Below are 15,382 nucleotides of genomic sequence, written 5' to 3'. Positions count from 1 at the left end.
AGCATCGTGTTTTGCGAAAGTGTGGTTGGATGACCAAGTGGCTGCCTTGCAAATGTCTTCTAAAGGCATATTTTTGAGGAAGGCTGTTGTAGAGGCAACCGCTCTGGTAGACTGAGTAGTGATGGTATCTGGTGGCTGCTCGTTGCGAATGATGTAGCAAGCATGGATGCAAGATTAGATCCATGTGGATATTCTTTGTGAGGAGACAGCTTGACCTCTGGACTGTTCAGTGAATAAGAAAAGTCTGGTTGATTTTCTTTATGGTCTTACCTGACCTAGGTAGAAAGAGTGTGCTCTTTGAATGTCCAGGGTGTATAATGCCACTTGAGATGGATTGGCGTGCAGTTTGGGAAAGAATACAGGTAAGTACATGGGTTCGTTAATGTGGAAAGGACACAGGACCTTCAGTAAGAATTTGGGGTTCAGTTGAAGGGTTACCCTGTCCTTGATAAATACCGCATACGGCAGTTCTGCCATGAGTGCTGCTAGCTCCCCGACTCTCCTGCTGGAAGTGATGGCTACCTGAAAGGCTACTTTCATGGAGAGGTATAGCCAAGAGCAAGTTGCTATAGGCTCAAAGGGCGGTTTAGTTAAGCTCTGAGGACATGGTTCAGGTCCCAGATGGGAAATGGAGGCCATAACGATGGAAAAGAATTCGAGACCTGTAAGGAAGTGTTTAGCACGCAGGTGTGAAAAGAATGAAGTGCCATCATTGGTTCTATGGAAAGTTGCTATTGCTGCTGCATGAACCTTAATAGTACTGAAAGAGAAGCCCATTTCTTTTAGTTCCAATAGGTAGTCTAACATGGTGGGGATGGGCGTGGTGTTGGGTGGCATGGGATGGTTCTGTTAGATCCACTCAGAGAACCTCGCCCACTCGTACAGGTAAGTTTTCCTCATGGATTCTTTTCTACTGTTGATTAATATCTATTTTACTCTGAGCAGGTATTTTTAGCATTCTGGAACTATGAAGGAGCCATGCCCGGAGAACGTTGCCGTGATGTTGAGTGAGAAGACAGTTCACAATCAGAGGGGGAGGACTCCCTCTCAGAAGGGAAAGACAGATCCTCATTACACAACTCCCCTTCACCACCCGATGAAGCCATCATTCCTACCACCATTGGATGATTCCAAACAATTCCAAGAACTCTTCAAGGGGGTAGCACTAGCACAGGAACATGACATGCAAGAGGTACAAGTAAACAGTACAGACTTTTGCATGCACTGCCTCCTCTGACGTTTTCAAGGATCGCACTTCCCATGGATGAGAACGTCATGGACCCTGCCGATAATATCCGGCAGACTCCAGCGTCGATTACGCCCACCAGCAAGAGGGCTGACAGTATATACTTCATCACACCTAATGGCATGAACTTCATTTTTTCACACCCACCACCTAACTCCCAAGTGGCTGACTCAGCCAGACACAAAGCCAAAACACCAAACATGAGATCTACTCCCCAAGACAAAGAGCACAAGAGCTTGCAGAAAGGTATACTCATTGGCGACCGTCCTATTGAAGGTGGCTAACTATATTGCCATCCTCACAGACTACGATTATACAAACGACTCCACGCTGCAAGAGCTCCTCCAGTTCCTGCCAGAGCACAAAAGGCCAATATTCCTGAGTATTATGCAGGAGGGCACAGTAGCTCATGCACTGCATTACAATCCGCTATGGATGTGGCCGCCACCACAGCGCGCACCACTGTAACCGCCATTGTCATGCGTAGGGCTTTGTGGCTCCAGGCAGCTGGTGTACCCAGGGAGCTACATCACAAAATTGAAGACCTCCTGTTCAATAAAACTAACCTTTTTGCCGCAAAAACAGATGAAGTCTTACACTCCATGGAGGATTCTAGTACAACTCTGAGAACTCTTGGCATGTGCACAGCACCTAATAAGAGGTGCCGATGCAACTGATCTGAGACCTAGGGAGCAGTGCCGACAACAACCTCAATACAATTTTAGACAGAACACAGACTGCAATGGTGCAAACCTCAGCGCCGACGGCAACCCACAACATTCCAGCCTTCATCATCTAACCAACAAATTTGAAGGGTTGGTCAGGAGCTGGAGAGTCCCCTGCTATGGGCACATCATCAACTGGACAACTGCAGTTCAATCACCGCCTCCGGCCCTTTTTACACCAGTGCCATAGGAGCCAATGTTTTCTGCCTGGACTCTGAACGAGCTCTTCTGCGGCACCATGTATTCAGGCAGTGCCGTGCCAGAGGTGCCAGGCTTATCGCCTACACTCACGCTAGCTGAGCTCGGTGCCAGCGGTAGCAATTTCGCCAGGGAAACCCAGGTTTTCGCTTTCGATTTGTCAGATGAGGTAGAGGGACAACCTCTGTCCATACTTCTTGACTTGACTGATTCCTTGCCTCTGCGGAGGGGAGGGTGGGTCGTCGTCACACGGTGACTGAGGCAATTTTTCATATAAGTAGATCTTCAGTCTACTGGCTCAGTCGCACCATGCTCTGCCCATGAGACTCGAGCAGCGTGCACACTTCTGCATCAAGTGGGCCTCCCCAAAACACCTTATGCAGGAGGCATGCTCGTCTGAGACTGGCATAGCCTCCCAGCAAGAATCACAAGGTTTGAAGCCTGGAGAGCCAGGCATGGGGAAAAACAACGTGACGAACACCGAAGAACCTTTTTTTTTGGGGGGGGGGGGGGGGGTGCGTTAAGTAGGAGTTGAAGGAGAAAACTAAGGAGAATTAACACATTTTGTTGGTTTTTTAGATGAGGAAAGGGTGAATCAACAAAGCTCCATCTGCCACTGAGGACAGTAGAGAAGGAACTGAGGGAACAGCACTGCGCACACCTAATGGACACCAACGGCACGAGAAGGCACCATGGCGCATGTGCAGTGCAGCCGGGCACTGCTAGAAAAATCTCCAGTCCCTGGCATGACGACGCACTAGAGCACCCACAGGGACAGCACTCAAAGAACTACTGTTGTTTACTCTTTGTAGAGCTCCAGACATGACTGGTGCTTGGCTCCCTTGCCCTGGAAATTCATAGAAGAAAATGAGACCTCTGCAGAAAGCCAGAAATGTTTACCAGCTGGAGAACAAAGAGCTAAGATAGCCAGGCGAGGAAGTTTTTACCTGGGGAAAAAAACTAAACTAAGGTGGGTCAGGGGGATTGTTAAGGGTGGGCTGCTAGAAGCAGGAGTCTCTTCTGAACTGAGGCTAAGAGTGTGGGGTTCTGGACAGACCCAGATGGATTCTGCTGTAATTCTTCTATTCTCTGTGCTAATCTAAGGACTTTCTACCCTGTGTACCAGACATCTAGTAAATTCTTCTGTTGCTTAGAGTCACTCCAAATTAAGTTGGGGGTACATCGCTCCCTGTGGGTGTGCAAGTCTTCTGCAGGTGTCCAATTCAGATGAACTCACAGAGGGGATCTCACAGCATGAAACAGGTGTGCTGAAGGTTTTGAGGTTCAATCCCAGGAGATGACGACCCAAGAGGCCAGCCCATTGAGCATGACACCTGATGGGGGTTAGCACAGTGACGGGGTTCTCTCAAAGACTGTTCGAGAGCACCGGACCAGTGGATCAATGACATCTGTACCTACACTACTGCTAATTTTTAGTTCTGTGATTCAATTCGCCTTTATCTGTCAAGATACAGAATTCCCTCATGTTGGGTGCAGCACTTTAAACGATCAGAAATTATCTATAAAGTATTTAGTAATTCCAAGGATAGTTTAGTACTGACAGCATGCAATCTCCATCATCTGTCACTTACCCGACTGAAGTCCCCCATAAATTAGAAGAATATTTTTCCTGCCCTTAAGTCCTCACACAGCTAAACATCCTGTTCCCTACTGTGACTTTGTGGTCTTTAGCAGACACCAGATAACACCCTCTCTTATGCTAGATCGATTAGGACACTGAACAATAAGCATTCAAGATCATTTTTCCAAGATGTCAGTGACTCAGATTGTGTCATTTTCGACTGACTACTCCCACTCAGTCCCTCAAGTTATTGCCATTGATTTTAACATTTCAGTCATTCAAGTCATCCCACCAAATACCAACCAGGTTAAAATTTTGCTAAGAAATGTGCAATTCTAATTCCTTATTTATTGTTAGTCAGGTACCTAGCATTGCTGTAGGGACCATTTATAATTTCCTCTATTCATGTCCTTTGGTTTCTTGATTAATTTTGTACTAATCGTGATTGTGCTGAATGAGTGCTCATCTGGGCCCTCTTTCCACCTTCTTTTTGTACAGTTTAACACATGACTTACTACTCTAGCCAGCCTGTGCTTAAGATAGCTTCCATTTGAGTAGAAGCAGAGCCAATCTAAATCCAAACTGAACAGTGCCCCCTCCTCCCCCCAAGAAGGTGGACCAATATTCCACAAACCAAAGACTAACTACCTTCCACCACTAACCTGCCTAGCAGTTCACGCCCAGCATCTTCTCTCTTTCCTCACTTATGAAAGAGGAAGCATCTCCGAGATCATTTGACATTCTTCTCCTTCAGAACCCAAGTTCCCTGAAGCCATTCATAATCTACGATCTTCTACAATGCAGTGTCATTAGCAGATCCATCCCTGCTATCTTCCGAAGCCTATCTACTCTGAAGTGATGTCTCATGTCGTTGTTCCTAGGAAGCAGCATACCATCCTGTTGTCATCCACCCTTGCAAAAATGTGCTATCCATTTTCCTTAGGATACAGTTCCCAACAAGGCTTGTCTAGTTCTTCCTTGGACGACTGAACACCTTCGTGGGCATGCTATTTTTCTTGCCTGTTGAGCAGCCATCCACAGGTGGTATCCATACATTTTTCTATTGTACTTCACCTGCTGGATCTTCAGAGATTTTCAACAGTTTCCACAGAATACCTGGTGTAATCTGAAAACCTCTTGCTGTGTGGAATTTGGCCTGGTCATCATCTTCCTGATGGACACAGCTCACCTTTCTGCATGCAGCATGCTGTCTCATCCTCTTGCATCCAATGGTTATGAATTGCCAAGCCTCCACTGACTCCCTGGTGGCCAGTTCCTTTCTTCCTTGAATCTGGAGCAGTGATGAAACCCTCCCTGATGCTGCATAATGGCTGCACTTGCCCTTCCAATCCAAGAATCTAGTCTTCCAGCACAGCCACCAGCTTCCATGTCCTACACAGTAAGTCCCTTCTGACTTCAGGCAGGAAAAAAACATGGCCTATCCAGGGCAGGTCACAGCTGCTCCACTGCAGGCCATCACATAATTGAGAGTTGGACTGTACATAGAAGAAAAGCCTCTTGCACTCCCATCAAACTCCCTCTGAAACTCAGCTGCCCGTTTGAGGCTCACAAATTTGCCAAACAACTGACTTTTTATCCTGCTTAGCTCCACCTTCTACTAGCAGAGACTTCACATGAGGGGCTGATCAAAGGGCGAAAAATTCAAAGGTACAGGGCCCTTACCAAGACATCACCAGACAGATTTGTCGGAGCTGCTAAGTCAGAGGCCCATGGACCAGCTCCTCAGCCTATACAGTGAGCAAGTCACCACCACTCACCAAGACCCTCTACCCTCAAGCAGAGAATTCACTGCTTCAACCTCAAACTCCCATTAGCTTCCCCAGTTTGTGGCTTTTCGCACCCTCCCCCCCCGATCACTCCTGGAGATGGGAGCCCACTGAGAGCCGTGTCCCTCAACTGACTTGGGATGCTGTGATGGTTATTCCCCAAATGCCACTCACCTGTAGTAGTCATCCCTACAACCAGGGCCTCCTTGAGAATGCAGAGATCTTCCTGCTGCCTCAGTTCTGCCAATCTCTCTGCTGCGCCCTGGTACTGCTGCTCATGCTGCAGGATCTTGCGTCGAATCTCTCCCTGGTACATCTGTAGCCAGCGCCTGGAAAGGGGCACGATCCACAAATGAGGAGTGAAAGTCCAGTGCTTAGGACACTAGTCTGTGATTCAGACTGCACATGTGACCTTGGGCAAACCATTTAGTGCCTTAGTTCCCCCATCTGTCAAATGGGGACAACAGCCTACACTCTGCCACAGAGCGCAAGAGGAGAAATCCATCAGAGCTGGTGCGGAGCTCAACTATTGCCATGGGAATAGGATACTTTCCACAGCTAGGAAAGCATGCGAGCTGCAGGCAGTCTCCAGGCACTGCCTCACACCACAGTCCAGAACACTGTTACCTGTAGAGCCTCCAGCGGGAGCTGAGGTCCAGCTGCCACAGGTTCTGAATAGCCCCTGCCTCCTCATCTGTCATCGCATTCAGTTTACGGAGCTCAGCTTTCATCTTCTGCTTCATTTTCCTCCTCTGAGCTGGTTGCATCTGCAGGAAGACGTCCCGTCAAACAGTCATACTCACCTCTGCCCCTCTCAGATTAATAGCATCACTCCCTCCCTGTCCTGATAGAGCAAGAGAGCAAAGAAACAAGCTGCCCAATCCCAGGCCATGTGTGTTTACCTCCCACTCCATGGCTTCCTGCTGTGGCTGGGCTGCCCCTTGGCCCTGCTTTTCCAGCTTAATGGCCAGCAGCATATTCGCCAGTTCCATCACAGCACCCGTCTCATCTTCCTTCCTCTGCTGAGGCCTGGCTGCCTCCTCCTCCTCAATCACCCGGTCTGCCTGAATCAGGTCCGCCTCCTCGGGGATCTCCACCAGCTGTTCCTCCTCCTCCTCACCTTCCTGCTCCTCCTCTCCCTCCTGCTGGCCACCTACAAGAGAGCCACCCAGCCACACATGAATTCATGTAGGAGGGCAATGCAGCGACAGGGAAGACAGACACTGCAAAAGGCTGGGAATACAGCGGTAGGGAGGGGCATGAGGGGATTTTAATTATCCATGGTACTTTTCAAACTATTCTCTCCCATCCCTTCCCCACCAATATTGGGCACTTCTCAGAGCGTGTTAGACAGTCCCTCCCCATCACCAAGTGCCTCCTGGCTCATCCCGTCACTCCCTGACCACAGGGCTCATGCATGGATATACACTTGTGTTCACACCTGACGGGGCGTGAGCCTCTTACCTGCATTTTCAGCCACTGGGTTCTCTGCACCACTCTGGGTGAAGACAGTAACGCCAAGGCCCAACCACTCCAGAATCATCGAGTTCCTTGAGCCCTTGTAGCAAAACCACTCATCATCCTAGTGCAATGAGAAAATCAATCAGCAAGGCCTGTGCAGCAGTGTGAAGCCAAACCATCCCACACTCTTCAATATGCACACACGGAGGGAGCTTAGGTAAGGCCAGACCCTCATCGGTCAGCAAGACCAGCCTGCTGCCTCAGTGCAGCAGAAGGGGAAAATCTGTGGCAGCTTTAGATACCTTCAGAAATCAAGATTTTTACCAATTTCATATAGGACAATTTCCTTTCATTATTGGTGTTTTATATTGAGAATGACGGAAATAGCCTGAAATCTAGGTCATTTCAAAGTATGAGTTTAAAGCAGTCTCTGGTCCTACACCAGTGCTCCCCCCCACCCCTCACACACACACCCCTCTCTACCCTAGGACCGGTTCCAATCTTGATGGGTTAGCAGCCACATACTGCTTCAGTAACTCCTCTCTTCCTTGTGGCTAGGTGAGATCCACAGAGGAAACACTCCACGGGGAAAAGCTGACACTCCAAACAGAGCGCTGCCAATTTCACAGAGGAAAACCCAAGAAAAAGACGTTTCCCTTTTAAATCCTGATCCTGCCCAGAGTTCTGCCACTGGGACTCTGCACAAGCCTGCCCACTCCCAGATTAGCTAATGCAATGCTCTAGTCACAGGCACAGGCAAAGCATTTTCAGACCAATAAAGCTGAAAGGGTCACTTCAAATTTGGTTTATTTTACTATGCCCCATTCCAGCCTGTTTGCTTCAGACCTCTACGCTGACAAGGAGAAACCACATCGTAGTATCAGGAGGGCAGAGGAAGGATTTGGCAGCAGCTGGGGGACAGCTGAGGATTTTGGTGCCTAAGACAACAGGAAGGGCACTGAGGTTTTGAGAAGTGGGGGAGCTCCCTAACCCCTGAGAACATGCTGAGTCCTCTTCCCCACTGGTGCTTGGTGTCAACCAGGAATCCCACTGCATCCACTGGAGGTCAGCAGACACATTCAACTCTTACACTTACAGAGTCAGCAGAGAAAGTGAATTCTGGCAGTTTCACAGTTTGAAGCCTACTGAGATGAAAGGCATAGTTCAGACGTCAGAGCTATTGTTTTAGGCTGCCTGCGTCAATTATATTCAAGGGAAATTGGGGAGACTTGTCTGCATCCTAAGGGTAAGTATAAAGAGTACCATTTTTCAACAGACAATTCTGCAGCCATGAAACACTCAGGACACTGATAAGTGAGGTTCACATTTTTAGTAAATTCGCAGGCAATTAACCACAGAAGCCTCAGCCCTGCCAATTGGGGCTGAAGTCACAGAGGTCAACTTAAAAAAAAATAAATCTGTGACCAACTTGTAGCCTTACTAGTGAAACTAGTACTTCACTGCAAGCAGGGAGGCCTGCTGGAAATGGCTGGGACTTTCCTAGCAGCTAGCACTGAATCCCTGTATCTAAGGATTACGCACAGAAGAGGTAGAGCCAGGCACTTGGGGTAGTGGCCTGGAATGCCAGGATTGCTCTTACCAGGCCATTCATCAGGCTGTTCCAGTGATGGCTGGCGATGTGTCTTGCCAAGTGGCGTTCGTGCAGCACTCCATAGGTTGTGCACTCTAAGTGCCGGGCTCCTTCACGCAGCTCCTGCTCTGACTGTTTCATCTCGGTGGTTATCTGTGCAAAAGGAAAACAGAGCAAGGCTTTCAGGAGTTATGCTCTAGAAATCCAAGCTCTGAGAAAAAAGCATCAAGCAACAGCATACGGAAAAGTCAGGGCTGAAGAGCAAATGAGAATGGGAGACTCAACAGATGGGCTTCAGCATGAGACGGAGATTAAAGGGGGATATGGAGAGGAGTGGGCCTGGACGGGTAACAACTGTACTTCCCCACACTGATTAACTACCGTATCTGCAGCCTTTGCCCCAGAAATTTTCCAACAAAGCCATATACGTACATTCATGTAGGCCCTGCGGAGGTGCGTGGGTAGGCCGCGGCGGAACTCACACTTCTTACGCAGCTCTCGCAAAGTAAACTGCTTCAGGACCTCACTACTGCTTCTCCCTCCGACTCGCACAATCCCACTCTTCTGAGAGGCGTAGATTCCTGAGCATGAAAGAAGTACTAGCATGAAAGAGCCACACTGATCTCTCTGGGGTGGGGAGCGCAGGGCCGCATGCCTCCATCCACTTCAGAGCGCCCCGCCTGTAGCGGGGAATTCCAAAGGCCAGACCAATCTGGAGCAGAACCGTCTTCCTGCACAGCAGCAGGGAGTAGAGTGAATACAAACACCAGACTCAAAGAAAGCCAGTTCCAGCCCAAAGTAGAACAGGCTGAATTGTAACCTCCACCCCATACCACACAGACCCTCTCACCTTCCAGGAACTGATCCAGTGCATGGTTGGTGTAACAGACTACAAGGATGGGAAACTTCTGGACAGCACTTTGCCACACCTGTTGGTTGGTCAGGAAAGCCTGAACAATCTTCAAACCCACATAGGTCTTCCCTGCAAGACAAGCCCCGAATCATCAATCAGAAAACCATGTGCTGTCTTGGAATCAGGCTTCACCAGACCAGGGTACAAGGTCTAATCTGAATGCTCCATTCAGAGCTCTTGCACAGACTGCCTGTGTTGCCATGCACAGGTCAATTCATCTCTCTCAGTCTGTTACCCACCAGTAAAACGGCAATGTGGGCCACTACATAGAGTACTGGACTGGGAAGCAGGTAAGCTGGGCTCTATTTCCAGCTCCCCTGCCTTCAGTAGGGCCACAGACTGCCTTTGTGTGTATATGCACAATACAACCCTGATCTGAGATTGGGTCTCTAGGTGTCAGAGAAATAAAACGTCTACAAGGTTCAGACACTAGAACAAGAGATCTCTCAATCACTCAGACAAGATTCTGCTCTCCTTCGCACCTGCCATACTGGAATACTCTATTTTCAAAAGCCATTTCTCTACCCCAACTGTAATGGAAGGGTCTGCAGTCATCACTGCAACAATGCAAATCATGACAGGACTAGGAACTGACTGCTTAAATGTGTGCTGCGAGTCTAAGGACGCGTATGAGATGCAGAGCAGGACCATGCAGCTCCACACAGACACCTTGGTATCAGCTCAGCCACACACATGGTACAATGGGAGCTAAAAGCCTTTTCCCCCAAAGACTCAGGCACAGATTTAACAGAGCACCATTGTGCGCACATGCACACGCACACACACATGCATGCCTGGTCACATTTAGCTTTGGGCCAAATCTTGATATTTGATGATTTAGCAAATTAGAAAAAGGGAATGAGGTCACTATCCCACATAACCTAAACTGCAGTGGAGTTATGCAGGCACCAGTAATTGAGCTCCAAGCATGCAAAACTCATTGAGACCAATGCTTGGTCACCACTGCAGCTGACAGGGACTCCACATTGGTTATGCGGAGCAAAAGGACTCTCACCTCTGTGCCTGCCCAAACCCAGCCAAGTCCAGGAGTCAGAGATGAAGGGCCAGCCTCTCCCCTCCGAACAAGCCAAGCACCTGTCCTTCCATGAAAAGGCTCCCTATTCATTGCACAAACCTGTGTTTACTTGCTCATTCTCTGCCTACAAAGGCCAGGAGTAGCAGCTGAGCCCAGCCTGTGCAGAAAGCTGGCCGACAGACATGTGTCTACTGTTAGCGCTTACTCGACTGGGCTGGGTAAAGGGATGTTTAAGAGAACGTATTAACTGGTGCCCAGCAGTGCAGGTCTAAGCAGCAATGTGTCTCACCAGTCCCAGGAGGCCCCTGGATAATGGCCAGCTCCTTGGTGAGTGCCAGCTGCAGGGCTTGCATCTGGGACTCGTCTAACTTCAAGGCTTCCATTGAAGGCCACTGGTTGGGGTCTAGAACATTCACCCTCCGTCTTCTCAAGCTGTCGGAGCTCACCAGGACCCCTTCCTTTTCAGCTGGAGAAGGCTCCTCTATTAGAGGAGCAAGGTTATAGGTGCTGCCCATTGCCAGGTATGCTGGCTCCTTCACCAACACATCACAATCCACAATGTATTTCTGAAACGGGATGTCTTCTTCCTGGATCTCCTGCAGCCCTTCCAGCACGTGTCGGTAGGCTTCAAAGTACGCAGTTGTCTCCACCATGAGAAAAGAGTCAGAGGGCTGGACCTCGGCCAGCAGTGCCTGACTGTGCTCATTAAAGCACAGCTGCACGATGCCCTGGGAGAGGTCTGCACTGTCACGATTGGACACAGTGGCAAAAAGGAACGTTTCAAAGTTGTCTTTAGACATGCAGACCAAAGACCCATAAAGCAGGCGCTTGGAATTCTGCCATCGCACAAACTTCAGGGGTTTTGTGTCAAACTGGACTTTGTAGACAATGCCTAATGAGGAGCAGAGAGGGCTGATGATCCGGGTGTCAAAGTAGATTCTGATGTCATCAAACTTCCTTTTCCTCAAACCTTTATCTTCAAAGCTCTGCAGAAGCTCCAGGATGCCTTCTCTTAAAGGCCTGACAAAATCCTCTCTGAGGAGCCGGAAATGAGTGTCCAAGTAAACGCTGGTGCTATCATATCTCCCAGAGACAATATTGGGACGAAGAAAGGGCTTTTCATCGCGATGCACCTCATTGTATGTGGGGTAGATGGCCATTGTGCGGTAGGTTTCTTCCTGGCCATCAACCTGAGGTTGCACTAGGGTGTAGTTGTCAGCCCTTAGGGTGCCCTCACGCCTCTTCTCCTGCAGATGCTGAATAAGGGTCTGGACTTTTTCCAGGTTCTTCTCAATTTGTTCTGTAATGTCCACTCCAGAAGCTCTCAAGGCATTGATAGATGCTGGCAGGATAGACATCAGCATGGAGATTTTCTGCACAGAGCTGGCTGGGAAAATGCTCACCAGGTCCTGAAGGAGTGAGATGATGTTGTTTATATGCTCAGGGAACTGATGTCGTACAGCTGGAATGGCTTCAGTCATCATGTCTGCCACATATTGGGGCAGGCAGATCTTGAGGAAATTTGACTCCTTTACCACACCCAGGAGCTGCTGGACACTCTGGCGGTCCATTCGAGAACTGCAAGCCTTCCTAAGAACCTGGCAGATGAGCTGGAGGAAGCTGGGTTTCATGGATGTTTGACACAGAAGCTCCTTGAGCCCTGAACTGGACGTGAGCGTGATGACCACTTCAGAGGGGTCTTTCTGAAGGAGACTTTCCAGGAATTTGTAGCCAATTCTCCTAACCTGTTGAGACTGTCCATTGGGCTCCTGGCACTGAGCACCTCCTGGGACAGGATTCTGATGGAAATGAAGATTCTCACAAGGGTGGACTCTTCTGCCCCTGCCACCATCTTGGTTCTCATTTCTTCTTCTTCTGGCCTCATTTTCCTGCTCATTCCACTGCCCTCTGGGTCCATCATTGGCTTGTCCACCCTGGTTTCTCCTTCCTCGATTGGGATACCGTCCTGCACCACGGTATCTTCCTTCTCTCCCCCCAGGGGGAAAAAAGTGATCATTAGCCCTGGGGTTTCCTCCAGGTTGGGCTCCTCCTCTTCGAGGGGAGCCTGGTGCATTATTTGCTTGGTTTCTGCCTCTTTGCGGCAAGCCAGCATCTCGATGCTCTACAAGAAAACAAGAAGAAAACAAGATATTTAGAGAGAACGCCTCCTTAGAGAACCTGCGCCCTGACACAATGTTCCCTAGGATAATACCACTCCCCATGGCACCACACTTGCCAGCATCAGCATGTTCCATACATTTTGCATCATGTTGTAGAACACACCAGGACCCTCAGTATGTTTTCTGCTGGGGTCAGTGATGGATTCCATAGTTTTCCAGGACCTCAGTGATGTCTGCAGTAGCAGGGCTGGAGTAGCTGTCAGCACCAGAGTTGCCGGAGCAGCAGCACCAAGGTTGAAGCCACAGAGCGATGGGGGGATTGAGTCAACCCTGGTCAGTGGAGCAGCTACTGCAGCCCTCAGGGCCACCAGAGCAGCAGCAGTGGCCATCCCTGAGGCAGGAGCCCTCTTTGCCACAGCACCCCATCTTCTGTTAGTCTTGTCCCCACCCCACTGTACTTTTAGTAGAAATTATACTGAGGTCACTAGCTTCTCAGCAGGCCCAGAGGAAAGTGCCCAGCCTAGAGTTTAGCACTGCAATTAAACTATGAATCTATCAGCCAGAAAATCGGATTTCACATGGGAGTCCAGCGTTTCTCAAACTGGGGGTCCTGACCCAGGGAGTTGCAGGGGGGATAGAAAGGTTGTCGGAGGTGGGTCACAATATTGCCACCCTTTCTGCACTGCCTTCAGAGCTGGGCAGCCAGAGATTGGCAGCTGTTGGCCAGGTGCCCAGCTGTAAGCAAAGGTGGAAATACCATACCATTCTATGCTTATGTCTGCACTGGGCACCAGCACCCACCACTTTCCAGCTGCCCAGCTCAGAAGGCAGCGCCGCCACCAACAGCAGCACTGTAACCCCTTCCCTCCAACTCCTTTTGGCTCAGGATCCTTACAATTACAACCATGTGACATTTCAGATTTAAAAAGCTGAAATCTTGAAAGTTGTGATTTTTAAAATCATATGACTGAGAAACTGACCAAAATGAACCATGAATTTGGCTCGGGTCCTTGTGAGAAATGTATTATAAGATCTTAAAGAGATTAAAAAACTAAGAGATGGGGGAAAGCCGATTGGTGCAGAGATGCACGTAAATCGGAAGGAGACTTCTCTTAGAGGAGAATCCATTGATAGAGATTCTCTAAGCTGTAGTCAGAAAGAGAGGAGGGGAGAGGACAAACCATGGGCCAGAGCAGACAAACAACCGCATACAAAGGAATCCAATGCATCAGGGAAGGGCAGACAAATAAGCAGTGGCAAATTTTTAAAGTGCTTGTACACAAATGCTAGGAGTCTGACTAATAAGATGGGTGAACTAGAGTACCTTGTATTAAAGGAGGAGATAGACATAATAGGCATCACTGAAACCTGGTGGAATGAGGAAAATCTGTGGGACACAATCATACCGGGATATAAAATATATCGAAAGGATAGAGCAGGCCGGGTGGGTGGCGGAGTGGCACTGTATGTAAAAGATAATGTAGAATCAAATGAAATAAAAATATTAAATGAATCAACATGTTCCATAGAATCGCTATGGATAGTACAGTAAACTTCTGATAATCTGGCACCTTTAGGACCCAGGAGGTGCTGGGTTATCAGATATGCCGAACTATCAGAAGGGGGGGCTATGAGGGATCTAGGGTGGTGTGGGGGGGATGCTACCCCAGTCCCTTCATAGCCCCCCCTTCCGATAGTCCGGCTCTGCCCCAGGCATCCCCCATTCAGCCGCTGGTCAGTTTCAGCAGCAGCTGAATCTGGATGCCTGCAGCATAGCAGCTGGGGTGCTGCCACGTTGGTCCGGTAGCGCCACCCCTTGGCGCTGCGAGATCAACCCAGCAGCACCTCAGTTGCTCTTGGGGACGCCTGGGGCAGAGCAGCTGGGGTGCTGCCGGGTTGCTCCCACAGCGCCAAGGGGCAGTGCTACCAGACCAACCTGGCAGCACCCCAGCTGCTATGCCCCAGGCGTCCTCAAGTCAACCGCTGCTGAAACTGACCAGCAGCTGACTCTGGTCAGTTTCAGCAGCGGCTGAATCGGGGAAGACGGGGGCAGAGCAGCTCCAATGGTCCGGCTGCCCGGAGCACTTCCGGGCTCCTGATGATGCCGGACCATCAGATGCCGGACCAATGGAGTCTTACTGTAATTACATGCTCCAAGAATAAGAAATTAGCAGTAGGGATATATTACCGAGCACCTGACCAGGACAGTGATACTGACATTGAAATGCTGAAGGAGATTAGAGAGGCTACCAAAATAAAGAACTCTACAATAATGGGGGATTTTAATTATCCCCATATTGACTGGATACATGTCAACTCAGGAAGAGAAGCAGAGATAAAATTTCTCAATGGCTTAAATGACTGCTTCTTGGAGCAGCTGGTGAAAGAACCCACAAGGGGAGAGGCAATTCTCGATTTAGTCCTGAGTGGAGCGCAGGATCAGATCCAGGAAATAACCGTTACAGGACCGCTTGGGAATAGTGACCATAACATAACAACATTTAACATTCCTGTGGTGGGAAGAACACCTCAGCAGTCCAGCACCCTGGCATTTAAAAAAGAGGAACTACACAAAAATGAGGAGGTTAGTTAAACAGAAATTAAAAGGCACAGTGACTAGAGCCTGCAAGCTGCTTGGAAACTTTTTAAAGACACCATAATAGAGGCCCAACTTAAACGTTTACCCCAAATTAAAAAACATAGCAGAGATCTAAAAAGAGAGT

The 15,382-nt window shown here is 49.1% G+C and overlaps 1 protein-coding gene across 2 annotated transcripts in view; it reads right to left on the bottom strand.

The window, feature by feature from the left end:
• The window catches only part of ZNFX1 (zinc finger NFX1-type containing 1), a 49,804-nt gene that overhangs the window by 26,491 nt on the left and 7,931 nt on the right, over positions 1-15,382 (bottom strand). For both annotated transcript variants that reach the window (XM_075917720.2, XM_075917721.2), the window contains exons 3-10: positions 10,829-12,661; positions 9,441-9,572; positions 9,023-9,171; positions 8,600-8,743; positions 7,003-7,120; positions 6,441-6,691; positions 6,166-6,305; positions 5,713-5,867 (exon numbers count right to left, since the gene is read on the bottom strand). In XM_075917720.2, coding sequence (XP_075773835.1) covers positions 5,713-5,867; positions 6,166-6,305; positions 6,441-6,691; positions 7,003-7,120; positions 8,600-8,743; positions 9,023-9,171; positions 9,441-9,572; positions 10,829-12,661 — 2,922 coding nt within the window. The remainder of the gene's footprint in view (positions 1-5,712; positions 5,868-6,165; positions 6,306-6,440; positions 6,692-7,002; positions 7,121-8,599; positions 8,744-9,022; positions 9,172-9,440; positions 9,573-10,828; positions 12,662-15,382) is intronic.

Source organism: Pelodiscus sinensis, chromosome 17, assembly GCF_052426305.1.
Source record: "Pelodiscus sinensis isolate ZL-2025 chromosome 17, ASM5242630v1, whole genome shotgun sequence".
NCBI lineage: Eukaryota > Metazoa > Chordata > Testudines > Trionychidae > Pelodiscus > Pelodiscus sinensis.
Note: the sequence above shows the minus strand (reverse complement) of the source record. Positions and strands in the feature narration are given on the sequence as shown.